Source organism: Talpa occidentalis, unplaced genomic scaffold, assembly GCF_014898055.3.
Source record: "Talpa occidentalis isolate TD23 unplaced genomic scaffold, MPIMG_talOcc4v2.1 talOcc4.10, whole genome shotgun sequence".
Lineage (NCBI taxonomy): Eukaryota > Metazoa > Chordata > Mammalia > Eulipotyphla > Talpidae > Talpa > Talpa occidentalis.
Window position 1 is genome coordinate 10400355 of NW_023600993.1, and position 27560 is coordinate 10427914.

At 49.3% G+C, this 27560-nt stretch overlaps 1 protein-coding gene across 1 annotated transcript; it reads left to right on the forward strand.

Moving 5' to 3' along the window:
• Window positions 1–27378, forward strand: ZXDC (ZXD family zinc finger C). Its single transcript, XM_054698975.1, has 13 exons — window positions 1–33; window positions 177–407; window positions 490–913; window positions 3647–3799; window positions 3891–3969; window positions 5770–5900; window positions 7584–7754; window positions 10349–11037; window positions 12178–12240; window positions 12875–12959; window positions 22481–22647; window positions 24515–24619; window positions 25703–27378. Exons 1-13 carry the CDS (start codon window positions 1–3, stop codon window positions 25787–25789), a joined length of 2418 nt encoding a protein of 805 aa, XP_054554950.1. The 3' UTR covers window positions 25790–27378.
• The last annotated feature ends 182 nt before the right edge of the window (window positions 27379–27560 follow it).

The following is a 27560-nucleotide window of genomic DNA, read 5'->3' on the forward strand; positions in this document are numbered from 1 at the left end:
ATGGCGGCGGGGGCCCCGGCCGGCTCCGGCGGGGCCCGGGGCCGCCCCCCAGCCCCGGCGCGGCGCGCCGCCGCCTGCTGCTGCTGCGGGGCCAGGAAGATGGCGGGCCGGGGCCGCGGGGCGGGGAGGCCCGGGCGGCGGCGGCGGGCCCCGGCGCGAGCCCGGCGCCCCCCGAGGACGGCGGCGACGCCTTCGTGGTGCTGCTGGAGGTGGCGCGCGACGCCGCGGCCGAGGCCCCCGGGCCGCGGGCGGCCGAGCCCGGCGCCGGCGCGAGCCCCGCCGGCCGCCCCGCGGCGGGCCCGAGCGGCGCGGCCGCCGCCCCCGGCCCCGGCGCGGCCCTGGCGGGCGCCGTCGCCCTCGACGGCCGCGACCTGCTCGTGCGCCTCGACCGCGGCGTCCTCACGCTGGCGCCCGCGCCGCCGCCCGCGCCCGCCCCGCCCCCGGGGCCCGCCCGCCGCGCCGGCCGGGGCCGCCGCCCGCCCGCCCGAGGCCCGCCGCGCACCCCCGGCCGCTGGCCCCGCGCGCGGCTACCGCTGCCCCGAGCCGCAGTGCGCGCTCGCCTTCGCCAAGAAGCACCAGCTCCAGGTGCACCTGCTGACGCACGGGGGCAGCCAGGGCCGCCGCCCCTTCAAGTGCCCCCTGGACGGCTGCGGCTGGGCCTTCACCACGTCCTACAAGCTCAAGCGGCACCTGCAGTCGCACGACAAGCTGCGGCCCTTCGGCTGCCCGGTGGGCGGCTGCGGCAAGAAGTTCACCACCGTGTACAACCTCAAGGCGCACATGAAGGGGCACGAGCAGGAGAACTTGTTCAAGTGCGAGGTGTGCGCCGAGCGCTTCCCCACGCACGCCAAGCTCAGCTCGCACCAGCGCAGCCACTTCGAGCCCGAGCGGCCCTACAAGTGTGACTTTCCCGGTAACCGCGCGCGGCCGGCGGGCGCGGGGGGCTCCCGGGACCCCGGGTCTGAATCAGGCGCCCCGCCTCCCCGCCTCCGGCTGCTGCGCCCCGCGGGATTTAAAGTCCGCGGCCCAGGGGGAGGGGCGCGGGCGCCGCGGGGTTGGGGTGCTGGTGTTTTCCGGGTGATTCGAGTGGACACCAAGCCCTGCATTGCCGCGGAACCATCGCGGTGGCCGCACCACCCATCCCGAGGGCCTTCCCGGGGCCGCGCGCGGCTGGCTGCAGACTTTCAGGGGCTTCCATCCACGGGAAGGCTCTTCCAGGGGTTTGAGTCAGGCCTCGGGTCTGTAGTTTCCCGTGTCCCCAGTCTTTCGTCAGCCGGGGGTTGGGGCGGGGGCAGCACCCCGTGCTGGACGCGCGCTGGGGAATCTAGCCGGATGCAGGACCTGAGACCCCCGGGGAGGCTGACCAGTGTATGGCGCGTTGCAGTTTGTGTCCCTTTTGAATTTGCATCTGCAGACTTCACGGTTTTGTGAAGTTCCAACAAGTTATCCTCATTTGGGGGATGAGAGAGACGGAGGCCAAGTAATGTGGGTAAAACCCAGAGGGGTTCTCGCTTGCTGCCATTGCCTGCGGGCTAGATGTCAGGCCTCCACACGGAGGAAGAGAAGGTTCCAGCCTGGAAGGAGTTGGCCTGGGGACTTGGGTGGAAGGCGGTGCTGGTGGTTGACACCGCTGATCTGGGGGTGGGGGGGGGGTGAGGAGCGAAGGGGAGGGGCTCCCGGTAGAGGCTTTCGGTCCCTTTAAAACAAAGACTGGTGTGTGCCCAAGGGGTGCAGAGATACGGTGGATCCCTGCTTGGCCCTCCTCAGAAGCTGTGGTGTAAAGCATGCTGAAATAGAGGGACTTTGAAAGAGTGACACGAACAGTGAATTTTAAGAGGTTCTGATCTTCCCCCCACTTGCCCATGGGCTGTCTAGCGCATCCTTCCTGGGCACTGACTGAAAACCTCTCCTTCGCGCACTCTGGGAACCTGACGGGGGTGTAGGTGATCCCCTGCCAGTGCACGAGGGGTGTCATTCTGAGTGTCCGACGAGGAAGATCAGGGACCCAGCTTGCTTTCAGGCATGAGGGCTTCCTCCGCGGGTTTTGAGTTGAATGATCAGTGAGTGTTCAGGTTGTGGAAAAGCAGGAGTGACACCAGCGAAGCCTCATTAAATGTTGCAGCCATGAGCTCCCTGGGGGCTGATCCAGGTAGAGGTAGTGTGACAGGTGAGGAGGCCGTGGTAGGAAACACGGCTGAGGCAGAATCTAAGCGCTTGATTGTTGAATTGGGGGCCAGGGTGTTGCTTCTTACTAAGGCACAGAGAGTTAGCCTTTTCTGATGTACCCGATGGCCTGCACGACGATCCCATTTCTCAGTTAAATGTTGCTGGGGAGTCCGTTTCTTGGGCGCCGGCTTCTGTGCAGCGCTGCGCAAGGCGGCGTGTGTCCGCTTGGTGGTTTTTAGGCAGGATGGCAGGTGTTGAAGGCTCTGGGAAGACCTGCGCAAAAGGACACTTGATAATCCTCTTGCATCCTCACATTTTCCACCCTATTTTAACTATGAATGTGTTCAGCAGAGAACGTTTGCTATGAAAAGTCGGGGAATTCTCCGATGTTTTGGCTTCTTTCACGGGAGCTGAAGATGGAGCGATGGGAACGGCCATGCTTGCAAAGATGGCCTGTGACCTCTTTTGTCAGAGGCGGGAGCACGGAGGCAATGGGCAGAAGGAGCCAGGGAAGCCAGCTGCCAGGGGCTGCCGGTTGCAGATGATGGTAGGGAGGACGTTTGCAAGTGTGGAGGGTGCAGTGGACCCCAAGCAGCATCAGAGTCTCACACATTACCCTGTTTTGTTGCCCTTTCAAGCACAACCCCTCCTTGTCATAAAGTTGACAAGGAAGAAAGACTCTCCACCGGACCTTTGTCTGGAGCTCGAACGTTCTCCGGGTGTCTCTGTGCTTTTCTTTGGGTACTCTGGTTTCCGCCCACATCCCAGAGGTGGTTCATTGGAGTGGCTCAGCCTGTGTATGAGGGCATCCCCTGACAGAAGGGTGTCCTGTCCAGGGCTGGTGCAGCCGTGACCCTGAGCTTTGGGGATGAGCTTAAGGGATCGGCTCCTGCCGCTAGTGACCCTGAACTAGGGGAAGAGGTTTAGAAGATGCATGATTATTGTCTAGTAGAAGTGTATAGGGCCCTTATTTAGAAGGTTGATGATGTTTTTGTCACCAGAAATAGCTGTAGGATCCCTATTAACGTGTATGACAATTAGCCTGTGGTAAAATTGGTTTCACGGGACACCCTCTCAATTCCAAGAACCTGTCAGCAATGTAAAATGAGGGCTTAAGGTATTCCTTTTCTCTCGTTGGATTTTCTTGGGTTGCCTGTGGGTAACATTGACAGTTGAGTTCACGGGAGAGACACATAAGCGGTGCGCACTGCAGAACCTGCGAGCAGGTGGCTGCGAGTGGAAGGCTTCCTCTCGGAGTCACATGATGGCAAGTTCCCCGTGTTCCCCACCCCACCAGCTTATTGGATGCCCTTAACCACCCTGCCATCCGTGTTCATAACTTTCTAAAGGTTTCTAAATCATGTTCTTCCCTGTCCACGCAGTGCCAGCAGTTTCCCAAGGGGCTGGGTGGGGGTAACTCGTTGAGCCGTCTTGTGCGATTTTGTCACGCTAATGAGCAGGGTTTGCTCTCTTTGCTCAGGCTGTGAGAAGACGTTCATCACAGTGAGTGCTCTGTTCTCCCATAACCGGGCCCATTTCCGGGAACAAGAACTCTTCTCTTGCTCCTTTCCTGGATGCAGCAAGCAGTACGATAAAGCCTGTCGTCTGAAGATTCACCTGAGAAGTCATACAGGTAGAGTGAAAACGTCATTTGGACCCAAAGTTTATCTTTGTGTTAGCTTTTGGATTTACAGTGACGCAGTGTGATTCTTTTCTTTTCTAAGGTGAAAGACCTTTTATTTGTGACTCTGACAGCTGTGGCTGGACCTTCACCAGCATGTCTAAGCTCCTGAGGCACAAAAGGTAATCTTCGAGAGTGTATGAATTACCCCCTGTGGAGATGAGTGGTTTGTCAGTAGCAGAAGCCTGTGGATAAAATATCTATAGGGGTCCCGTCCGTCTAGTCCTAGTCGTCGTTGCCCCCCCCCCCCCACCATCCCTTATCCCCCTTTGGCCCTTCGCCGCTCTTATCCTCAGAGATAAGTCTGCTTATCTTCATTTTATTAGTGTCTGCTAGTTTTTATAAGTATCTTGCTTTTTTGGACCGTCTGCTATGTGTATGTCCAGTATTTATTTTTTTTGTCACTCTGACTTGTTTTACTACAGTTTCCTCTAACTTCCTTTTTCTCTTAAGTGGCAACATTTGCCTTTCCTTATGATTGAATAATATATTCCATTCTGTGCAGATTTTTTTTTTTATAGAGGCATGTTTTATTTATTTATTTTTTTGTTTGTTTGTTTTGTTTATACATGCACTGGGTACAGTCAGAAGCACAGGAGGGTGAGAATTCACCAGAGCCAGAGCGGGGAGCAGAGCAGGCAGAAGGACCGAAGTACACTGCTGAGGGGAGCAGCGGGCGGCAGGAAAGGTCTGCGCACCATGCGGGACTCTCCTCCGGTGGCCGGGGAGCAGCCGGGGATCGAACTGGCACTGCAGAGGCCACGGGGATCGAACTGGCGCCGCAGAGGCTGCGGGCAGCTTCGCAACCCAGCGCTCAACCGCTGCGCCACCAGGGAGGCCCTCTGTGCAGATTTTTTAAGTTATAATAAAAGAAGCTCAGTGTACATAACGTGGAAAGTTCAGAAGGCTATTAAAAAAAATTCACTCTGATCACCTAAAGAGATTTTCATCTATATAGACTTTTTTTGAAAAACTTAACACTGCAGTGCATGCTTTCCTTATGTGAGGAAAGTTTCTTCCACAGACTCCATGGTGATAATCACCTTGGGGGGCTTAGTGTGTGCACTGGTAATGCTTGTGCTTTACCTGTGAATCTCTAACCTCTGCCACAGCTCTGATGTGGGTATTCTGTTTTGCACTGGGACTGATGGAGGTTGGGTGGTTTGTCTACACTTGTGCAGCTGGGGTTTAAAATGAAAATATTACTTAGGGCGTCCCTGGTGGTGCAACCTATGCAGCTGTCCACAGCCTCTGCAGCAGGAGTTCGAACCCCCAGCCTGCCAAGGAGCAACCTACATGGTGCAGCAGACCTCTCCTAATTCGCCTGCTGCTCCCCTTAGCAGTGTACTTCGGTTGATCTGCCTGTTCTGTTCCCTGCTCTGTCTCTGGTGAATCCTCTCACTCCCCCCCCCCCCCCACACACACCTCTGGCCTGTACTCCAACTCTTGTATGCATAAATAAATCTTTAAAAAAAAATTACTTAGGAATAGGAATGGGTGACTTGAGAGTGTCCTTTTAGCCTGGTAGTCAGTTCTCTGTGCACACGTCTCATTGTCCTCTATAACTTATAAAACTTGTTTATTATCAGGATTTCTAAATAGTGGAAGCAGCTTCATTAATACATTTGGGACTCAGCTGTTCCTGGATCAAAGCAGCACTAATTGTTGTGTCTGACTCGTGTAGCTTAGTCATTAAAATAGAATTTAGAGTTACAGGTAAGTAAGGTAACTAAATTACAGATCTCCCTATACAAGCTAGAGGTAGAATGAAGATTTTCTGCAATATGCTGATCTTTTTTCCAAATGTGAAGAGCTTGTGCTTTGGTATAGTTTACAGAATTTTAAACAGAGAGTCACCTCTGAGACCTGGTGCCCCTGGTTGTGTGCGGAACCAGCATTACCTTGCTTTTCTGTCCCGGCAGGAAGCATGACGACGACCGGAGGTTCACCTGCCCCGTGGAAGGCTGTGGGAAGTCGTTCACCAGAGCAGAGCATCTGAAAGGCCACAGCATCACGCACTTGGGCACAAAGCCGTTCGAGTGTCCCGTGGAAGGTAGATTTTATTGTTACTCTGAGTTCTAATCTAGTACTGTGTTCACTTCTATGTAAGTTTTAAATTGTTTAAACGTAAGTTTAAGTTGCTTAAAGACAATATGAATGGCAGCATTATGTTGGGTTGGCTCATTTTTACTTAATTGCTCTATTTTGGGAGTAACATACTGGATAAAAACAGACTTCAGAATCAGACCTGGGTTGACTACTGGCCGCTGGTACATCTACTAGATGTGGTTGCAGTTAGTTACCTGTTTAATTGTGTGATTGTGAGGTCTGGGTACAATAATATGTGACAAATGCCTGTTTTGGCATCTGTCCATATTATGGACTCAGTAAATGGTAACTAATCATGCTGTGATTGGGCAATAGTAAAACTAGGCTTTCTGAAAAGTATTAAGAAGATCTTTACCCCTCTAGAATGCCAAAGGTATGATTCTTCACCAAAGGTGAATGCCAACTCAACCCCAGTACTGCCTTTATGGCTTCTTTCCCTGAAGTAGCCCTGCTCCAGACTCAGGCATGGGTACCCACCTTCCCGGCATGTCCGCTTTCACAGGCACTGTGCAGGTACTCCCTACCACAGGCGCCGTGCAGGTATTCTGTAGGTTGTGCTGTTCGATTGATCCTCTTGGTCCCTGCAAAGCAGGTGTCATTCCCACTTTACAGACAAGGAGATTCAGAAAGGATAAACAGGAGCCTGAGCTAGAGTTGGAATCCAGTCGTGCTGGTTTGAACTCCTGCCGCCCCTGTGGGCTCCACACCTGCTCCTGGCAGCACCTCTGGCCTGGTGTCCTTTTGCTCCGCTGTGGGTGGCCCCACTGTTCATCAGGGCCCAGTCACCTCGGATGCCGTCTGCCTCCTGTGACCTTCATCTGTTCTCTCAGGAGGCATGCTCTTTCTCTCCTTCCAAACACATCACGATTTTAATGTCGATTTTATCTTGCCTTTTGTGTGATGACCAGTTGTTTACATGTCCTTGCCATATCACTAGCTAATAGCAGCCGAGGACTTCTCTGGGTCCCCGTGGAACAGAAGTCCAGCCATGGGAATCAGTGCGAAGGGAAGGTGGCTGTGGTTTTGAATTTATCTTGTTTTCCCTCTGACAGGCATGCAGGTTTGTGGTCTTCCTGACTGGCTAAGCAGTGAAGCGGGCAATGGGGCAGTGTGAGCTTCAGGCTCCACTCAACCTCCTACTTAAGGCCATTTGTTTGACCCATCCACCCATCCAGGCCTCTGTTTCTCACTGATCAAACGAGAGGGACTTGGGTGGTCTGTTCAGTGTTCATCTCGCGGTGTCATAGGATTACAGTCGCTCACATCGTAGTAGCTTAACTACTGTGCGGTATACATCTTCAGCAGTGGAGTTCAAGGGGTTGTTTCATTCTTGCCTTAATCTTCCCAGCAGCCCTGTGTAGTGGATAAAGGAACCCAATCAGAGTAATTTGTCCAAGGTTGCGTGTCTTACACACAGCTGACATGGAACTTCCAATCTTCTTTTAAAATCAGAGTTTGCTTTTGGATTTAATTCCTTACACTGCAGTTCTAAGGGCTGTTGGGTATTTGCCTCTTGCCAGTGACTGAAGGTGGACATGTGTTGCCTCATGCTCCTGATGTGATGAGAAGATGGCCGCACTGCCTCCTTGGTAATCTTTAGGTTTAGCACTGGTTTCTTCTGTTTCAGGTTGCTGTGCCAGGTTCTCCGCTCGCAGCAGTCTGTACATTCACTCTAAGAAGCACCTGCAGGATGTGGGTGCTCCGAAAAGCCGCTGCCCAGTCTCCAGCTGTAACCGCCTGTTCACCTCCAAGCACAGCATGAAGGCACATGTGGTCAGACAGCACAACAGGCGCCCAGGTCTGCTTGATTTATGTCCCTCTTCGGGCACTACAACGAGGTAGAAAGAATAAGATGCTCCCTCCTTAGCTCCTTTTTGAAGTTTTACTTTTATAGGTTAAGTAAATCGAGTGCAGTGACATCTCCCTGCATGGACCGTGGCTTCCAAGCCCAGCGGCCTCGCTTGGACTCTGCTGCCACTTTCTTGCCTCTGTGCATTCCTTGGTGACCACTCAGTCTTCTGCTGCGTGGGCTTTTCCTGGCTTGTGTCTTCAGACTCTCTCCCACTGTGGCTTTTGTCCTCCCCTTGTCTGTTTTCATCCTTCTGAGTCCCGTCTTTCTGAGCACTCTTGTATGTCTCCTCCATCCCACTGTCGTGGAACGTCCTCGAAGATCAGAAAAGTTGCATTTCAAGACAGGATTGGGATGAGAGGCCTGGAAAAGGCAGGACAGTGAGGGATCCATGACGGTCGTCCTCCACTGTGCCCTTTTTCCTTCCCTGACTCTCGGAAAAGCCATCATTCATTTCTGTTCATGTATTTCTTTGCTCTGACTGAACGTGAAAGCCTCTCAGGCTTTTGTGATGCCTGTGCCCCCACATGTGTGACATGATACTAGTTCATCTATGTCGTTCTGTCTGCTGCATGCCAGGAGTAGATGGCCAGATCCATTGCCACCTCTTGAGCCACAGGCACTTGGGGTGTCCATTTACTGTGGGCCAGCTCTGCTAGGGGCTGTATCAGGCCCTGGTTTGAGTTCATCCTCAGTGGTGGTCCTGAAGTGGGGGTCCTGGCCCCGCTATCACTGACAGAGAAGCCAAGACAAAGGAGAACCTGAGGTGACACAAGCAGTGAAGTGCTGGTGTGAGGCCACAGTTGTTACCTTATGCTGGTGGTCTATTAATTTTTTTTAATGATTTTTGACTATCTGGCTCTTGTACATAGCAGGTCTCCAGTACATATTAGTAGAATTGTTAAAAGCCAAATAGGAAATTTATAGATGAATTGTTGTTTTCATTTGCACTGAGGTGATAATTCTTAATCTTTTCACAGGGCTGGATCCTCAAGGTGAAGGGAATTTTTGGAAAGTTGTGGAAATGTGGCATGGGTTTCCGGTTTTAATTTCTCTAAAGAATCACATTCCCCTCCTCCCCCTCCCCGTTGGTGCTCACAGAGAGATTTACTGAGGAAGCAGTCATATATTATTCCTACTTTTAAACTGTAACATGACAACTATAGGAAAGATATATTCTGAATTTGGTTAATTCTTTTGGGGGTGGAGGAGTTTCAAATAGATTCTTCCATAGGTTTATATTACAAATCTAATCGGCATTCTGCCTGGGCATCCAAAGCTAGAAACTGTGCTGAGGAGCAGCTAACAGTTGGTGTGGGAGGAATAGACCAGAGACTGAGAGAGTCTTTCCCTTTGGCCGGGCACTGGCACATTCAAGGTACACATAGAAATTTCTTTAGAGAGAATAAGATCAAAACCTTGTGTGATGCCTTTGCCCACATTCTTTGAGCCCCCATTTTGTTTGCTTGGTGCTTGGAGGTCCTAGGATTTGAGATGACTGGCGGGTATTTGTGTATGCCTGACTTGAATTGTTCACTGACATTTTTTGAAAGTTCGTTAATGTTCCTTATTTCTCCAAGGATGATTCTTACTTAAATTAATTGAGGAACTATCAAATATTTGGAGAGTGTTAACACGCAGCAATTAAAACTGAATGAAGAGGACTCTTAATATTTCTATACTTATTAAATGATGCTTAAGGCCCAGGCACCTGATGGTATAGGGCCAAAGATGTGTCCCCTAGACTCTTAAGATGGTGATAGCCTGAGGGGATGGAAGGCCTGAGGGAGCATTAGAGGGAGTACATTGGTGGTAGGGGGAGCCCATCTGGAGAGTCTCTGTCCTGAAGCTCTTAGTCCACAGTGCCCTGGGGAATCAAATGTCCCAGTTCTCTGCACCTCCCTAGAGTTGTAGCCTTGATCCTGCCCAGAGTTAGGCCAGTTACTTCCTACTGATCACCCCGAGATGACTCAGATCCATTCTGGAGTGGCAGCTAGTTGTGGAGTGGGGCATAGTTTGATGAGACTTAAACTGACACAAGCTGATTCCAAAAGTAGCCTAGAGGCAGAGTTCAGCTTGTATCTGACTTCTGAAGATTTGCTTTCCATGGAAAGTGTTAGTCTCAGAGGTAGATACTGTGGCATAGCAGTATAGGGTCTGAAGCTACAAAAGACATGGATTCAAGTCTTGCTTCTTCTGTTATCAGTTAATATGACATTAGGAATTCTTGAGTCATTTTTTCTGTTTGGAGAAATTCCTGTCAGCTCAAGGACTTGACATAAGCTGGAAAGATGCCCACACACCATCAAGCAGTGCCTTCCTCAGTTTGTGGCCACCTGTACATGCCGGGCCTCGGGGCAGGAGGAAGGCAGTGGCTGCTGCAGAGAACTGGACATCTTATTCCCCTAGGCACTGTGGATTAGGAGCTTTAGGATGGAGCCCCCAGATGGGCTCCCCTTACCACCAAAGCAAATGGGTCATTTGCTAAAACTTTCTAGTCTTCTGAGGGCACAAAATAACTGGAATATTCATTCATTTTTCAGATCTCTTCCCTCAGCTCGGCGCACCTAGTTCTCTTACGCCCAGCAGTGAACTCGGCAGCCCAGGCCAAAGCGAGCTCAACAACATAGACCTGGCGGCACTCTTCTCCGACGCCCCTGGCGACGGTAGTGGGGCACCCGGCTCCTCTGAGGAGGCGCTGAACCCTGGAATCCTGACTATTGATGTGACTTCTGTGAGCTCCTCTCTGGGGGGCAACCTCCCTGCTAATAATAGTTCTCTCGGGCCCGTGGAACCACTGGTCTTGGTGGCCCACAGTGACATTCCTCCGAGCCTGGACAGCCCTCTCGTTCTTGGGACAGCAGCCCCAGTTCTTCAGCAGGGCAGCTTCAGTATGGATGACGTGCAGACTGTGAGTGCGGGAGCATTAGGCTGTTTGGTGGCTCTGCCTGTGAAGGACTTGAGTCAGGAGCAACAGACCTTGACCTCCAGCAGTAACTTAGCAGTAGACACCACCACACTGACCTCTTCGAGCGCCCCCCAGGGAAACAGCAGTGTCCCAGAGCTGCTGGCGCCAATCAAAGTGGAACCGGACTCGCCTCCTCGCCCTGATGCTGTCAGGCAGCAAGAACGAAGCAGAGGGGTGCCCCGGTCTGTGTTCTCCAACCCTGCAGAAAAGCACAGCCCTCAGACAGACTCAGGGCTCAGTGCAGGGACCGGCAGCTTTTATTTGGTATGAAGTGCTATATTCGGTCACCACCACGTAGCTCACCTCTCTTACACTCAATTTTGAGGATGTTCTGGATTAATCATGTACGTGCAGACATTTCTTACTGTTTTGCAAAAGGATGGAGCCCTGGACTACAAGTCTGGAAATACGAATTCTGATCTTGAGTCTGGAACTGACTAGCTTTTATGACCTTGAGCAAATCACTTAACCTATCTGAGCCTTAAATTCTCATTTATTTCTAAAATGAGGGGTTTGGCTAGATGATTTCTAAGGTCCTTTTGAGTTCTGTGATTCCATGATAATAATGTTTCTTCCCAAAAAATTGGGTTATGTCATAATGTTGAAATGTTCTGCCTTTGTGCTTTTTACGTAATGACATCCTTAGATTTACTAATGACCAGGGGAAGAGGAATCATGACGTCAGCTGTCTTTGAAGGTTCAATGGAAACTTTAAAAACCTGCAAAAACCTTTTTTTAAAAATTAGAATTAACAAGATGAGGAGGAAATGGTTTGTGAGCCTTTATATTTGGGGAGGTTATATTTTGAGGCTCAATAGTTAGTATACTTTAGTTCTATTTATGTCAGTTATACATTTAATATAATTTAATTTAAAATAATTTAATTGAAGATTTTTTGGAAAGAGTCTGACTTTTTTCTCCATCTCAGATGGGCAGGATCAAATTGGTTTTTCCTTTGTGGCACAGGTTAAATTTGATGGTGATACTTGTGTTGCTCAAAATGTTAACTATTATTTTATCACAACTTAATAAGTTAAACGTGTGGATTAGGATCAATTATGAGGGATGTGGTAACCCATCTACCATGGAGCCAGCTTTGATTTCTTTCTGTCTGAGCAGCGGTCTGTCGCCTTTCTTCTGGAGTTTTGCTTGTCAGTGGCTTAGCTGTGCTTGCTAACCTTTGCTTCAGTGGCCACAGCAGTTGCTAAGCTGGCAGGTGACTGGGCCAGGAGGGGAGCTGCCCGGGCCTCAAATGAGGGGGAAGGCGGAGCCTGTGTGCAGGGCTAGAGTGCCTTGGGGAGTGGTGGTTCTCCGGTGCCACTATCTCCTGAGCCTTCGTGGTGGGTGGAGGCAGGAGGAGCTGGCGCAATCTTGATCCTTACCCCTTGTTCATTTTCTCGCTAGCTGTGTGAAGTTGGGCTGCCTCGATTCTCTGAGCACAGATGGTGTGTGGTGAATGGGTTACAGGTATGCCACAAGCTGTTGAGGGCTATTCTCTATCCAGTGATAAATATTAAACTTTTTCTTAAAAACTTTAACAAATTCCTGACAGTTGAAGGCCTATTTGAATCCTGTTTGAATTCGGTAACACAATGATTGTTTTGGTGTTTTAAGACTAAGCAGAGCACCTACCTGCTGCTCTGGGTAGCCTCTGCGGTGGGATGGGAACCAGGGCCACCTGAGGGCTGCTGCACAAGTGCGATGTGGCTCCTTATGAGAAGGGTTGGCAAGTGCTACAGCAAATTAATCCGGAATCACCAAGGGAAGGCTGGTTATTTGTTTCAGACAACAGAGAAGTATGTAATTCTTTTTATAACAGTTCCTGTGTAAAATATTTTAATATGTTTTAGTCTTTGGAGGAATAAACTTTGCTTCTCTGGATAATAAAATTATGTATATTGTTCCAACTCTTCGTTTAGCTGTCACTATAATTGGATGTAGCATTTGATTCTGTGTGAGCCTCTGCTGGAGTCTCAAAGATTATTGGACTCAACTCTGTTCCAGAAACAGACTTAATGCGATTCAGTAGTTCCCTTGCTACCCTGCCACCCTGCCTTTGCTGTTTGCATCAAGTGACTGACACACTTTTCTTTGGTCTCAGGAAAGTGGGGGCTCAGCAAGAACTGATTCCCGAGCCATTCAACTAGCCAAGAAAAAAAAGCAGAAAGGAACTGGGAGCAATGCAGGTGAGGCTGTGTGTGCTGCAGTGTGGGGGAGCAGGGGGCGAGCGCCACCGAGGGGCTTAGGTAAGGAGCAGAAGCGCATAGAATAGGAGTTCTTATGTTCTTTGTGTAACTTTTGCGTTTGTAGTGCCCTTGTATCAATTCTTGAGTTTTATGTGAACTTAAGGAAAAAAACTTAGTTGCACAAACCTCAGTACAAGTAGGGTGTATTTACCTAAAATGGTCGTGTGAGAGTTAGCAGTTGCAAACTCCGGTGTCCGTTACTAGGCAGGCTGCAGGTGGAAAGAGCAAAAGCAGACCAGATGTCAGAAAAGCAGGTGGGAACCTGATCCTTGGTGGTTGCTGGCCCCTCATTTTGGCCTTGGGAAGAGCCTGGGGACAGGGTGTCCCAGGGTGGGAGTTATGTTGAGCCTGCCCCTGGATGTCATATCATATCAGAATTACAGCTAATTGTAAAGTGTCAGCAGCTCATTTGAACTTTTTAAAATTTTTTTTGAACTTTTTTTAAAAAAAGAAAAACATTGGGCCTCCCTGGTGGTGCAGTGGGTTGAGCGCCGCGCTGTGAAGCTGTCCGCAGCCTCTGCAGCGCAGGTTCAATTCCAGGCTGGCCAGGGAGAAACCCACATGGCACGCAGACCTCTCCTGCCTCGCCCGCTGCTCCCCTCAGCAGTGTCTTCAGTCCGTCTGCCTGTTCTGCTCCCTGCTCTGTCTCTGGTGAATTCTCTCACCCTCCCGTACCTCTGACTGTACCCCAGATCTTGTATAAATAAATAAATCTTTTTTAAAAAGAAAAGAAAAGCATTAAGTGGACCAAACAGAACCATACGGGACCAGACTGCTAGTCCATGGCTTCGTGAGTCTCTCAGTCCCTCCACCCTGAAAATGGAATTAGTGGGATGCAGTGATGGGTTTACTCTAGTTATAGTATGTTCTTTTGTAACAGGGTGAATTCTTTTGATATATTATTTTGTATATTTCCTTTGTCTTTTATATTCATCTAAAGTTTATTTTTAAAATCAAAAGGGATACGTAGAACCAGCAATAGAGTTTTATATCTTCCTGTTTTTAATGTGACTACTTATTTAAAGTAGCAGTGATCCCCTATTTTCTCTTCATCAGTTTTGTAAAATAATTTTGCCCTATAGTGACAGAGAAAGGGTCACCCCTGCTGCTCACAAAGTGCCTGCCTGGAGTTGGCATAGATGGGATATGCTGCTGTGGTGCAGTGGTGGGATCTGGAGAATGAGAGACTGTAGCAGGTACTAGGCAGAGTTCACGAGGGAGAGCCCATACTCTAACCATGATGGGTCATCAAAGCTTGAAGGGAAAAGAAACTGTAGACTTTCAGGCATATATTACATATTATCCGTTGCATTGTTTTGAGGTTGCATCTAAATTATTTTTTTAGTAATTTAAAAAAAACAGCCATGTATTATCCCTTCTTTAAAAGTTAACAGTATTTTAATATCTAACAAGCATTTAAAAATTATCAGGTGTTTCAAATACCGTGTTTTTTTATAGTAGCATCAGGGCCAGCATCCAAATAAGATTCATGTTGCTATTGGTTGATGTGTTGCTCGCATCTCTTCTGTAGGCTTCTTTCTCCATCTCTCTCCCGTGTGTTTATTGAAGAATGTGCGTGGTTTGTGCTATTGAGATGGCCAATGTGGATCTTGCTGATTGCATCACTGTCATGAAGTTTAACAGGTTCTTCTGTCTTCTGTGTTTCCTATAAATTAGTAATTATATCTAGAGGCTTGATCTGATTGAAATTTGATTCTTGGAGGAGTGTTTGTATGTAGTAGGCTGGCAAAACTCCTTTGCAGGTGGTGATGGGTTCTCCCTGACGTCTGGCTGTCCATTCGGTGTTAGAAGCCTTTGATGACCAGTCACTACATCTGTGAATTTTTCAGTCGTTGGAGAAAGATGATACTCTGTCATCCCTTCCTCACTACTAGCTAGGAAACTTCAGTGAAGAGCAACGTCTTGTGAGTGCTGTACTATGAGGTGTACAGATCCTACAGAAAAGTCAGGATAAATGTCTGAATATTAATTTTCAAAATAATGAGCTATTTTCTTAACATCCTCCAGTGGTGGGGCAAAACATTTTTATGTTCATTGACTGAACCATGGAGAAGTTACTTTTCCGTGTGTAGTTGATAAGTGTATACTTGGAGGATTTCCTTTTGAGATGGTGTGCTCGGTCTTGGTGGTCTTCAAGTTCACCTTCACTTCAGTCATCAGCTTCTCCAGGACTCAGACCTTAAGGTTATGGTGTATTGCAGTGAAGGGACATGAAATAGTCAAGGGACATGAAACAGTAGGGCCTAGTCCTAGCCCAGCGCTTTTAGCTGTCCTTCCCTTGGAGTTGTGGATAGTTCTAGCTTCTCCCATCATGTGACGACATATACAACCTTGCCAGCCGGTGGAACTCATCAGGGCCTTGCTTGCCCAGACATGATCAGGGCTCGACTGCACGGACGTGCTGACTGTCCACGTGGCCGCCTTAGTCACCAGCTCCTCCCTAAGGTGGGCTGACACTGTGACCTCAAGCTTCCAGCATAAGTCATATTGTTAGATTCTTTGGGAGTGGCTCCAGGGCACCCAGATAAATAGACACTCAAAGTGGGACATTCCAAAACTTTGAGATTCCTTCCCAGGAGCTGGGGGCAAAGGCCATACTTCTCCTTGGGTAAGGTTAATCCAGTCTCACTCACTGTGTAAATGCCCTGTTTCTCCTTAAGGCTCCTACTAAGTCAGCACTTCAGAGTGGATTTGCCTGTGGTATTACTGTGGCGTTCTGATGGTGATTTCCTGTTTTCCTCATTCTTGGGCATACATTATTTAGAATTCTTTTGTGAGAGAAAGAACTGTACTTTCTCTTCCATTTATTCAGTTATATCTGCATCCACTCAGAAGTACTTATCGCACCTTTTTGGTTATAATCAGTATGGGATCATCAATATTGTCAGTATTTTGCTGCTTAAACTGTCCTAGCTGTGGCCATTGGGAACTCTTGATTGGATTCTTGTGTGCTTTTGATATGTCCCTTCCTGGTTTTTGTGGGGGTGGGGCTTAAGGAGTTGCTTCAGTCTTTCTGGCAGGAGAATGAAGAACTATCAGGCTCATCTTACAGTATTCTTACTCCAGCCCTGGAAGTGGCCACTTCCCCAATTAGACCTGTTCCTTTCATTGGAGAATGGTATTGGAGGCCAAGGCCTGGACACTGGAATTGCTGGTTGCTCCTTCCTACCTGGGAGTCATTAAGTCTAGGCTGTCAGTGGTCAGTGCCCGAAAGTGAGTTTATATATATATTAGCCAACACTGACTGTTTTTAATTCATCAGAGTTCAAATTTTAAAACAGTAATATAGTTCATGTGTCTGTGTTTATTAACACCACTACTCACTATACCAGTACTTTTCGGTGGAATATATTCAAGAGACACCAGTTCAGGTCAGCTGGTGCTGCTAAAGTATTTTTGGCTCCAATCTTAGAGGGTAAATGGTTTGGGAGCTTTTTGGGTTTGGAGAGTTTGATTAGGGGATTAAGGTGTAGTAAGTCCAAGAACAGAGAAGTTGCAAGGTAACGGGATTTGGTGGGATTAAGTTGTTTCGACAGTAGAGACTTCATTATTGTCAATGTAGCTAAGGACAGAAGCAAAATCGTGCAGTGTGAATAATTCAAAAAACAAGATGCAGCGTTTAAATCCAAGACTATTCCCATTGGATTGCTTCTGAACGTAGAAAAGAAAATCGTGCCAGTTTCTTTGCCCTAGCACGTGGCATTCCACCTCAGAATAATCAGAATATTTTCTCAACATAAAAAGTCGAGAAATTTTATTCTTGAAAGTGATAGCAAAATAAGCTTAAAAAATGTAACCAATTTCAGAGCTATAAACAAATGTGTGCTTTTCTGCTCTCTCAGAGTAGAGAAAGTAGAGTGTCCACCAAAGAGACAGTAGCAGCGAAACATGAATCTGTGGATGATAAAGATGTGTGCTGTTCCTGGTAAAAGAGGCAAAGAGTGAATTAAGAGGCAAAATTCCAATGACATGTTGTTTAGAAGAGGCACATCCAGGATGGAAATATTTAGAGGAGTTCAAATTAAAACAAGATAAAAGAAAAAGTAAGCACAAAGCAGGAATTCATGCTAAGATCAGAGGTGTAGAATTCAGAGGAAAGTAATCAGACCAGGGAAGATTTCCCCTGTATTTTGGTTGCTAATCACATATAACTCACACGCAGAGCTTCACGACTTGCTACTAGAGACTGACATGAAACCTCACAATATCAAATACACAAAGTAAAAACTCAAAAATCTAGGAGAATTTGATAAATAAAAAGCAATATTGGAAGTGGTTAATTGAACTCATTTTTGGATCAAGTCGGACAATATAAAAATATGAAAGATGTTTGCAATAGAATTAATAAAATTGATGTAATAAATGTTCCATGTCCATGGAATATTCATAGAATTAAACTGAATAAATTTAAACCATCCATCAGGAAAACTGTAACAAAGTTGATAGCAGAAAGTAAAAATCAAGTCAGCAGTACATGTTTTTGACCATGATGTGGTAAAACAGGAAGTAAAAATTACATAGAAAACAGACACCTGCCAAACTCTTGAGTAAAAGAAGACATAAAAGCCAACGACAAATGCTTACGGAAGAATTGGGTAACTGTGGTTATGAGCTGAGTTCTTGCACAAGCAGCTTCCTATGCGTCAGTTTTCTCCTTTGTAAAGTAGTAATAAAAGCACCTCTTTAGCATTCTTATGGAGAGAGAGTGAGATAATACAGGTTAAGTGACACAGAATGTCAGTTAATTATTGTTGCTGTTATAGATGAGGGGGCGGGGTTGTGGCTGAAACTAGATGCAAGTTTATGCCGTGACTCCTTTTCTGTTAAAAAGAAAGCAGCTATTAAATAAGAAAGTAGGCTCTTATTTCAAGATGGGAAAAGAACAAACCTAAGTCAGAAATCCTTTTTTGAGATGGAAGTGTGACAGCCTATTCAGATATTGAAAAACATTCTCTGGGCCAAACAAATATCCTTCCGGTGGACAAGAGCCTCTGTCTGGTCAGTCATCTTCTACTTCTGAATGATACTACCACAAGAAAAGGAAAAAGCATAATTGAATTTCATATAAATACCATGTAAATTCCTTGATAATAAGTTGGAGTACCTGCAATAAAATGCATAGTTTTTAAGGAAAACAGAAACCACCATTATTCTGTGAAATAAAGACAAACCCTCCAGCAGCCGTGGATGAAGTTTGCTCTTCTTTGGCTCGTTTGCCCAGCGGTCACACAGACAGGTTCTGCTTCTCTGTGGAATATACAGGAGATGGTGTTCCAGAGTGCTGTGGAAAACTGGACACTTCCAAAGCCTGACATAGATACCCTTCAAAAAAGAGAGCTGTAAGTCAGTGATACTTGAAAATGGAAATGTTCTCAATAAAACGCAATTTTGGCAATGGAATTTAGTTGGGTAGCTTGAGAGTTACGAGTGTAAGGGAGTCTGTTACTCGGTTTATTGCAGTAACAGGTCAATGAAAAACTGATTTTCCCAACAGACTTTGAAAAATTAATGTATATTACCAATAAAATAGGAATATAATAGATAACCCAAACCAAGAGCCAACATCATACTCCATGGTGAGTTACCAGAGCCATTCTACGTGCACCCAGGAATTTCTTTTATTACCATTGTTACTTTTGGTATTTAACGTTCTGGAACTTCTTGCCATTGAAATAAGCCAAGAAAAAGAAATAACTGTAGGATGGAGACAAATAACTTTGAGATGATTTGGGTTTTCTAATAAACAGTCAAAAGCATCAACTGAAAAATGACTAGAGCTTAAAAGATGTTTAAGTGGCCTGTTACAAAATTAATGTATACCATTAGGAATGTTCTCTGTGGCAGCAACTAGTTAGGAAATGCAGTGGGAGAAAAGACCTATTTAAGATAACAAAAAAAAATTGCAAAATATCTGGAGGAAGTTTCACAGAGGGCCGGAACGAAATGGCAATGACAAAATTTGACTGAGAGACAGCGAGAATGCTTCTGGGTGGAGCCTCCCTGTGACCAGCCTAGCTGTGTGCCAGATGGAAACACAGGTAAACAACACAGACATCGCTGTTTGCATTCCGATTCGATAAACAAGAAAGGCAGTGAATTGAATGGCAGTGTGAGCAAACAAGGAAAGCGGTCTGGTGGTTTGTAGTTCTGTATAAGAGGAATACAGCCTCACAGAGATAATAGAGATAATGACACAAGGTGAAGAAGGGCTCACGCCTGAGGCTGCAGGGTGCTATCAGGAGAGGCCGTTGTCATGGCACAGCCCAGGCGAGTGTTTTCGGGAAAGCCGTCAGAGAGTTGCTGACAGGCCAGGCAGTTGAGAGCCTTGGAGATCTTTGTCAGAACTTTGGCTTTCACGCAGTCAGTTGGGAAACCACTGGAGGCATAATTAGAAAGGTGACATGATCTATTTTAAAAGATCATTCCAGCTGCTCTTCTGAAAATAACCGAAAGGAAGGAGAGCAGAACAGTTCCAAGAGTGGCCGAGGTCAGCGTGGTCGCCCGGCAGTGAAGAGCAGCGGTCGATTCTGGACCTGACTCAAAGGTCCAGCCAAGATCTGCTGGCAGCTCTGGGGTGCAAGAAGGAAGAAGTCTTTGTTGCAGACATGCTACATGCTCACCCTCCCCACATACTTGAATGTAATTCCACTGGAAATTCCAGAGAGATTTCAGAGTGATTGTCTAGGAACCAATGAGCAAGAAATCCTAAGGAAACATGGAAAAACCAGCAGAGAGGAGTTGCACTGAGCTTGCTAGGACCTCTTGTAAGCTCCTGCAGCTGAAGATGGCGGTGCCACTGCCCGTGGCAGGCTGGACACCTGGGAAATACCCACCATCTTGGCTGTTCTCCTGTGTGTGTAAAAGTGACTTCCATGTATTGGTAAATGAGCAATGATGGCCTTTTGGGAAAAAATATTGAAATTCCATTTTGGTCAAAGAGTAAATGAGAGGCTTATGGTTTTTTAAAAGCATGGCAAACTACCAAGAGCCAACATTGACTGTGTGCTCTGTGTGCTTTACATGTATTAGCTCATTTAATATTTAACAGTAACCCTCTAAGATGGAAAATGTTTCTACCCGCCTTTCTACAAGTGGACCCCTCAGGCGCGTCCACAGGCAGGTGACCCGTTGAGACCACTCTCCCCAGCTTGCTCTGTCGGTGGGTAAAGACACCCAGAGGGGAGCAGAGGCACAGGCCTTAAAGATCAGTCAGCCTCAAGAGGTTTCTGTAAATGAGCCAAAACAGCGTGAAATAATAGAAGTCGACTGAAATAATAGCAGCGAGGGATGGCCAGGCAGCCTCTGGGGGTGAAGGATCCGGCGGGGCTATCAGTTAACTGGAGGGTTATGGCATTTGTAGCTATTCTTTCTACAAGAGAATTCCAGTAACATTTACTCAGCTCCTGTCTAAGGACATCGGACCCGAAAACAGTGGCTTATGAACTTGAGTGTCATGAAGTTCAACCCAGGTAGGTTTGTACAGAAAGCCCTGTGAATGTGCGTGTTTCTCCTACGTCTTAATAGCTTCATAGGACTAAACACATGGAAATGTGTCAGAATCCCAGTGCCCGCCATTATCCATGACATGGGGTGAGTCCCATCTCCCACCCTTAGAAGAATCTGGAAAGCAGTCACTTAGATCAAATTGCTGTGTTCTGCGGTTCATTGAGGAACCCTAGTAGAGAGAGCCCCCTGCATGACCCAGAGTTACCACAGTCTACACACCAGGTGGGCCTCTGAGCCAGTGGTGTGGAGACAGCTGGCAGACCCCGTGCTCCGGAGCGTGTGGATTCATCAGCGCCAATCACCCCTTGGGGTGAGGATGGTAGCTAGGGCATCTTGAAGGGATCTTCCCGGTGGCGGTGCCCGTGTATGTGGAGCGCCTCTTCCCAGCCTGCTTTGTGCCCCAGGCCTCACTTGGCTCTCCTTGGGGAGGGGAGGTGGTGTGGAGGAGTCGGGGCTTGGAGGCCACATGGCCCTCACTTTAAGCTACTAAGTGCCAGATTAGGACGCTCTTTTGGGTCTGCTTCCCAGAAGCTTTTTGCTGGATTTACATCTCTCACCCACTCCTTAAGATTATCTTGCCCACCTCAGCATCTTGGATAGCTGTTGACAACGTTGAAGCAAAGTTCAGCTCAGTGCAGAGATTACTATGCCGGGTAGGGGCGTGTGGATTGAGAAAGGAAGTTTTGATCTTGTGATTGGTTTGTTAAATTGGTCATGTTGCATTTAATGTCGTCACTGGTCAGGAGGCAGGGTTGTGTGGTCATCACAGCCGCCTCTGCTTGCTTCGGTGTGCAGTCCGGCACCCATGACAGACATACACTCCTTTCTCGTCATCATAAGTGTTCATGACACACAGCAGGGGTATCATCTGGGGTCATGTAACAGAACACCCTGCCCCGGTGGCTCTAACAAGTAAAGTTTTTATTTCCTGGGCAAGTTGTCTAAAGACCGCCCGCCCAGTGCACCAAGGGGGTCAAGTTCCCCCCTCCCTACACTGCCTCTCGTTGCCACTTCGTGGGGCCCAGTGGGCAGTTGGGACACAGACCACAGCCTCCTGTGAGCAAACATGTCCGTGGGTTCTAAATGTTAAGGAAGAGTCTGTAGATTCCACACTTCGGCAGTCACCCTCCTCACCCTTGTCCCAGCCCAGCTCTGCCACCAAAAGCAGGTGGAATGGTTAGGAGACACCTGGAAGACAGCCAGAGCTGATCCAACATGAGAGAGTTGGTGCCCTGAGGCCGAGGACCCCGGATGGCGCAGGAAAGGAAGCGCTTGATGTGATGGGACCTCATTTCCCTGCAGCGAAGGGAACTGTCTCGGGGAACCGAGACTTGCCATCACACGCCCTCCAGGCTGCCACAGGGGCTTCGTGCTGCCCACAGATGCAGTGAGTGTCAAAAAGCTATTGCTGGGCTTTAGGGTTGATTTTCCTTCTTTGACTTTAATTTTTTTAAGTATGCTTTTGCAACCAACAAAGTAATGGATTTTGAAAAGGAAGCTGGACACACACCACCTGAAGGGCCTGGCAGCTGCCTCGTGCATACCCCAGAGTGGGCTGCAGGACCCTACCTGACCTTGCTTCCCTGAGGTGCTACTGGGCAGCCTGTTAGCTGTGCCCGTGTCTCGGGGGGCTCCCCTGCAGGTGCCATGGTACTTGGAGGGAAGTGAAGTCTGCCCTTGCAAAATGAGCCACTTGGGTCTGGTGGCTCTCTGTCCAGGAGACAGCTGTGCTTCCATTTGCTGAACTTTCTTGTCAAAGTCCTGCTTTTCTTCACCTCTTATTCTCATCGCTCTTCCAGTTGAGTAATTTTCAGTCCACAGGGCTGTGCAAAGTGACATTTAACAGGCAGACTTGCTGTAGAGCGTGGCCTCAGTGAGGACAGCAGCCTGAGCAGTTTACCGGGCATTGCATGTGTCGGTTTGTTTCATTTTAGGATCCTCAGGGTCTACTCAGAGGAAAGTAAAGGGAGACAAGGTCAGTCCTGCTCACATCCATGCAGGCCAGGGCTCGTGGTTATATGGGAATCTTGTGCCCAGTGGAGGTCTGCCAGGACCAGCCCCAGCAGCAGGCGTGCCGTGCGTCCAGGTACAGTTACTGCAGGTAAGCTGGCAGGCCAGGAGGAGACGTGTGGGCTGTGAGCACTGCTGCAGCCGAACCACCTTCCCCTCCTGCCTTTTGAGTCACCCCAAGTCCTGTTTTCCTTTGTGAATGATCCCTCTGAGACCCATCCTCTGCCCATCCTGTCACACTCCACCTGTCCAAGCCTTACCTCTATAGGATGGACACAGTGTCACAACGCTCTCCCTGTGTGTGGTTCTCCGCCCCACCATGCAATTTCTTCCACGTCTTGCTCGGAGTGCTGTGAGGTGTAGACAGTGTGTCCTAATCCTGCCTGAGACCCCCTGGAACTGTCCTGGAGCTGTGTGAGGCAGCCTCAGACAGGCCTGTGCTCCTGACCCTGCTTTTTTCTTGAAGGCTGGGGTGAAGGGGCTTCTGCAAGCTGCTCTGGTCACCCCATCCTTGGGGCTGCTGTGGCACACCGGAGCAGGTGGCTTTTTCCCTCCCTCTGCTTTCTTCCCTACCAAGCCAAACCCTTCAAGGGCAGGGTTATCCACTTGTTACCTGTGTCCGGGGCCCAGCACGTGCCTGGAGCTGGCTGCCTTGAACGCTCACTGGACAGCACCCCCGCCCTGTGCCTCTGCCTGCACCTGGGTTTTCAGTTTTCGTTTTTGAGGATTAGAATAGGGAAGTAAGGTGACTTGGAAGGGTTTTGGGAGAGAAGCGGTTTAGAAGCCAAGGAGGACTTGTAGCTTGGGCCACGGAGCAGCGTGGGCCACACCATCAGACGCCACAGACTGCTGCTTGAAGAGGGGGCGGGTGGCCCCATCCAGAGTGGGCTCCAGTCCTGGGAAGCCTCAGCACCCAGAGAGCACCATGCTACCGTGGCAGGTCTGCGGGATTCATGTAGGTAAAGGGGAGGTGGGGACAGCCTCGGGGTTTGGGGCTTGGCCTTACTGTTGTAGAAAACCTAGAGTCGTGTGAGGATCTGGTGGGGTTTGGATTTGTCCACAGAGGTGAGCAGGAAAGCTTGTCCTTCCTTTCCAGGTTTGGGGTGAGGGAGATGGAACAGTAGAGTGGTGGGGGAGCCTCCCAAGATGAGGGCAGTGGAAGTAGGGGGAAGCCCAGCCTAAGCCCTTCTACCATGGTCACGGCTGGCAGGTCAGAGATGTAAACTTTGAGGCCGAGAAACCTGGGTTTTCACCTTTCTCCTTTCCCGTGCAGTGGTGTAGTCCTGGGCACGTTCCACACACACTGTCCGAGTTTTCTCATCTGCACCATGGCAGTGTGCATGGGACGCTCCTGCGGGAGGCGTGGAGGGGTGGAGAGGTGCTGCTGGTGGCGCGGCACAGGAGTTGAGTGGTGGCTGTGGACGGCCTGGGGCCGACGTGCGGATGTAGAAGGGGGAGTGTTCGCATGTCCCTTTTCTGAACTGGACAATTAGGCACCTGGTAGCCTCCCCTCTCAGGGAGACCTCCAGCTGCTCTGGGCCAGGGCAGGGGTGAGCCTTCCCGGGTGGTCTGAGAAGGTGCTGTTGAGTGTGCGTGTGGGCGCTCGGGGACAACTGTGGGAAACCCCAACAGAGTTCAGGAGCCACCCCCTGGAGAGGGACGCCGCTTGGACTGAGCGGATTTGAGAGTGTGTAGGAGGCCTTTGGGCAAAGGGCCTGGGCATGAGCAGCAGCCGGTGGCTGGGGGGTTGGGCCCAGCTTTGCCTACGAGGCTGTGAGTTGCAATCAGGGTGAGGGAGTGAAGACCAGCAGGAATAATCAGAACCCGGGCCCCCCTGCTGGCCGCTCAGCTCTCTCCGAGGGCCGGGCATCGCCTCACCTGCACTGCTGTGGGCAGGGCTGGTTCTGCGGGAGCACGGGTGGAGGGTCCGTTAATAAGCTGTTCTGTTGCCTCCCCAGGACGACCCCTCAGGTGAAGGAGTCTTGCCACTGGCCTTCAGCCCACAGCCTTCCGCCTTCCACCCCCTGTATGCTGCGGTCGATGTGCCCATCTATGTCCTCCAGGTCTGGACGCTTTGTAACTCTGGGCTTGTTAGTGAGACTCTCGGGAAGCTTCCGGCTCCCTGAGGCGGGTGGCGGAGGGAAGCCTGGAGAGGCGACTCACTGGGTTGGTGGCCAGGATGTTGGGTAAATGACTGAGAAATGGTTAGGAACGAAGCTCTGATTTGCTCATTGTTGTGGCACCTGTAAACCAGGTGAAATTTACCACTTTTCAGATACTTTAGAAATTCTAGTCACTTTCTCCTGTGGAAAGTAGGCTGGTCGGTGGCAAAATAGACCTGGACAATTTAGTTTGCTTAAGTAAGTGGTTAAGCTGAGTGTCGTGGCGGTGGGTAGCTCAGACTGGGACCTGATGCGAGTATGTATGTGCCCTCACATTTCTAACAGTTTGGCTTAAATACACAAAAAGTCCGTCCAAATAGTAATTTTAGTTTTGTTGCACTCAGATTGGGCTCTTCAATATTTTCCTCAGTGTCCAAGTAGTGCTGACTAAGAGTTGACGTGCGGCGCAGTGGTCGGCCCCGACCGCTGGAGCGGGCCACCTTGGAGGGAGGTCTGCTGCCGCGTGTCCAGAGATCCGCATCAGCGTTCCTCCGTTCTGCCTGGTGCTCCCACTTCCAAGAGGGCTCTGAAGAGCGAGGCCCTGCACACGTCAGTGCCCGGAGAACGGACGGCCTTGCCCCTCACGGTGGGAACTCTCCGAGCAGGAGGGTGGAGTCACGCGCAGTGGGTGCTGGGGTGTCCTGGTCCTGGAGTGACGCCTGGTGACTGGGCAAGATGCTGCCTGTGTGCCAGGTGGAGGCAACACTAGGAAACCAGCCAGGACAATCTCATTTTTGAGAAAACCTACGACACCCTATTGAGCTCACTTTCCCTTATTTTTATTGATACTTTTTTCTTTTTTCTGGGCACATACATTTAAAATAAAGGGAGATGAAGTCCTTAGTTGCAGAAAATCAGAAGCACCTTACCTGCCGGTTACTGGGCGAGTGGCTGTGAGGCTGCCCCCCTGCGAGGTGGTCCTGCTCTGTCCTGCTCTGCCCAGCATGCCCTCTGCCCCCCTCATTGCTCTCCTTGGTTTTGCAGGAGGTGTTTCCTGCAGCTGAAGGAGTGGCTGGGCCTGAGGACACACAGCACACAGGGAGCACCATCAACCTGCGGGACCTGCAGTGAAGTTGCCATCTGCCTGGGGACCCACGGGTGCCAGCTCCCACGGGTGTCTCCCGAGATTCCTCAGTGTTCTCACAGGCCGAGACCAGGCTCCCTTTGGTTTCTGCTCAGAAGGCCAGCCTAGGTCTTCTCTTGGGTACATTTATCAAAAATGTTTTCATCCATTTTATCAGGAACCAGTTTGGGGCTGTCCTGTTTGAAACTGCTTTCATTGGAGCAGAGTGCTTCAGTGAGCCTCGGCCTGGGCAGACACCCTTCCTTCCATCCGATCTGAGCCAGGGAGTGTGTGCTGCGTTTAAAACAGAAATAGGCCAGAGCACACACTTCCTCGTCAAGTCCGCCTTTCCCTGGAGTCATGGGCTCTTCCAGTCAGTGTTTCAGCGTTCTGCCTGAGAGCTAGAAAAGTCCCCTCTCCCCTTTCTGAGAGCTGTGTAGCCCCCGTTTTCCATCACCCCTTGGGTGATGTTTGCAGTTAGGTTGGTTTTACCTCACTGTAGGGCAAAGGTGGTCCTTTTATCACAGTGAAGACAAATTCTGATCTGTTCTGGAAGACCAGGCGTAAGCAGCTGATCGGAGAGGACATTATGGGGGTGACGTGGGGCACATCAGAGGCCCTGCGAGCCAGCCCTCTGCAGAGACCAAACTTAGAGCTCATAGTTTGAGAATGCTCGAGTTAAAACTTCATTTTTCTAATTCTGTATTTGGGTATTAACGTTGAATAATAATTTGACAGCAGTTTATAAAGTAATGTTCTGGGTACTATAAATTATGTGGAGGCTGTAATGATGGCGTTGAATGTTTCTGTTGAGTTGAAGATGTGCATAGCCTGTGTCGGTGTGTATCTTTGTGGAGTGAGGTCTGTCTTGCAAGAGGAGATGCGTTAATAACCTTGCACATATTTATTTGTTCATTAGTAGATTGCACACAGATCACTCGGAAGTGCTTTTTTTTTTTTTTTTTTTTTCCGCCTTGTGCCTTTTGAAGTATGTTTATGCAAACACTATTTCGGTTCTCAGACTTGAAGTCATCCAGTCTCTCCCTGTCCTGTTTCTGCGTTTTGAGTTTTTGGACATTTGGGAGTGGCTCCAGCATTCAGAGTGATTCCTCTCTGTCCTGTCCAAAGGCCCTGTCTGCCCAGGCTGCTTCTCCACGCAAAGGAACTCGGGCCCATTTCTAAATGGTTCTTTCCCCAGAACTCTGTGCTGCTTCAGACTAAAGTTCAGTGGTTGAATTTGTCCACCTGGCACCTCAGCCGGGTCACCCGGGGCCCTCCTCTCTCTACGGGACCCAGGCCTGTCTGCCAGTGTGGCCTTGGGACCGGGTAGCTGGTGGCCACCCTGCCCTGTCCTCCTGGAGGGTGGAGGGTCTGGCCTCTTGGCGTGCCCTCCTGGAGGTGTGTTGCTGGACTATTCTGTACCAGTGAGTGTCCACCTCAAAGTGACTGGTACTGGCTGTCAGCTTTCTGGGCACTGAGGTTGCTGCTTGGCAATGGGCCCAACTCCTAGTGCAAATGAATAAAAGTTTTGTATAGTCACGCACTGAAGGTTTCACTTGGCTTAATTCAGGGAATTGCATGTATAGCGTTGAAATCATTTTTCCCTTCACTCAGTGGTAGTAACTCATCTCCCCGGCTTGCTGCCTGCTTTTCTTATCTTTGCATTGGGGCCGACCCCACACCCCAGTATGGAATTGGCTTTTGCTAGATGAGAGCCTAGAGGAGCTCTGTCCCTCAGCATTTGCTGGGCACAGCGTCTGCCTCCTCCAACAGGCCTGC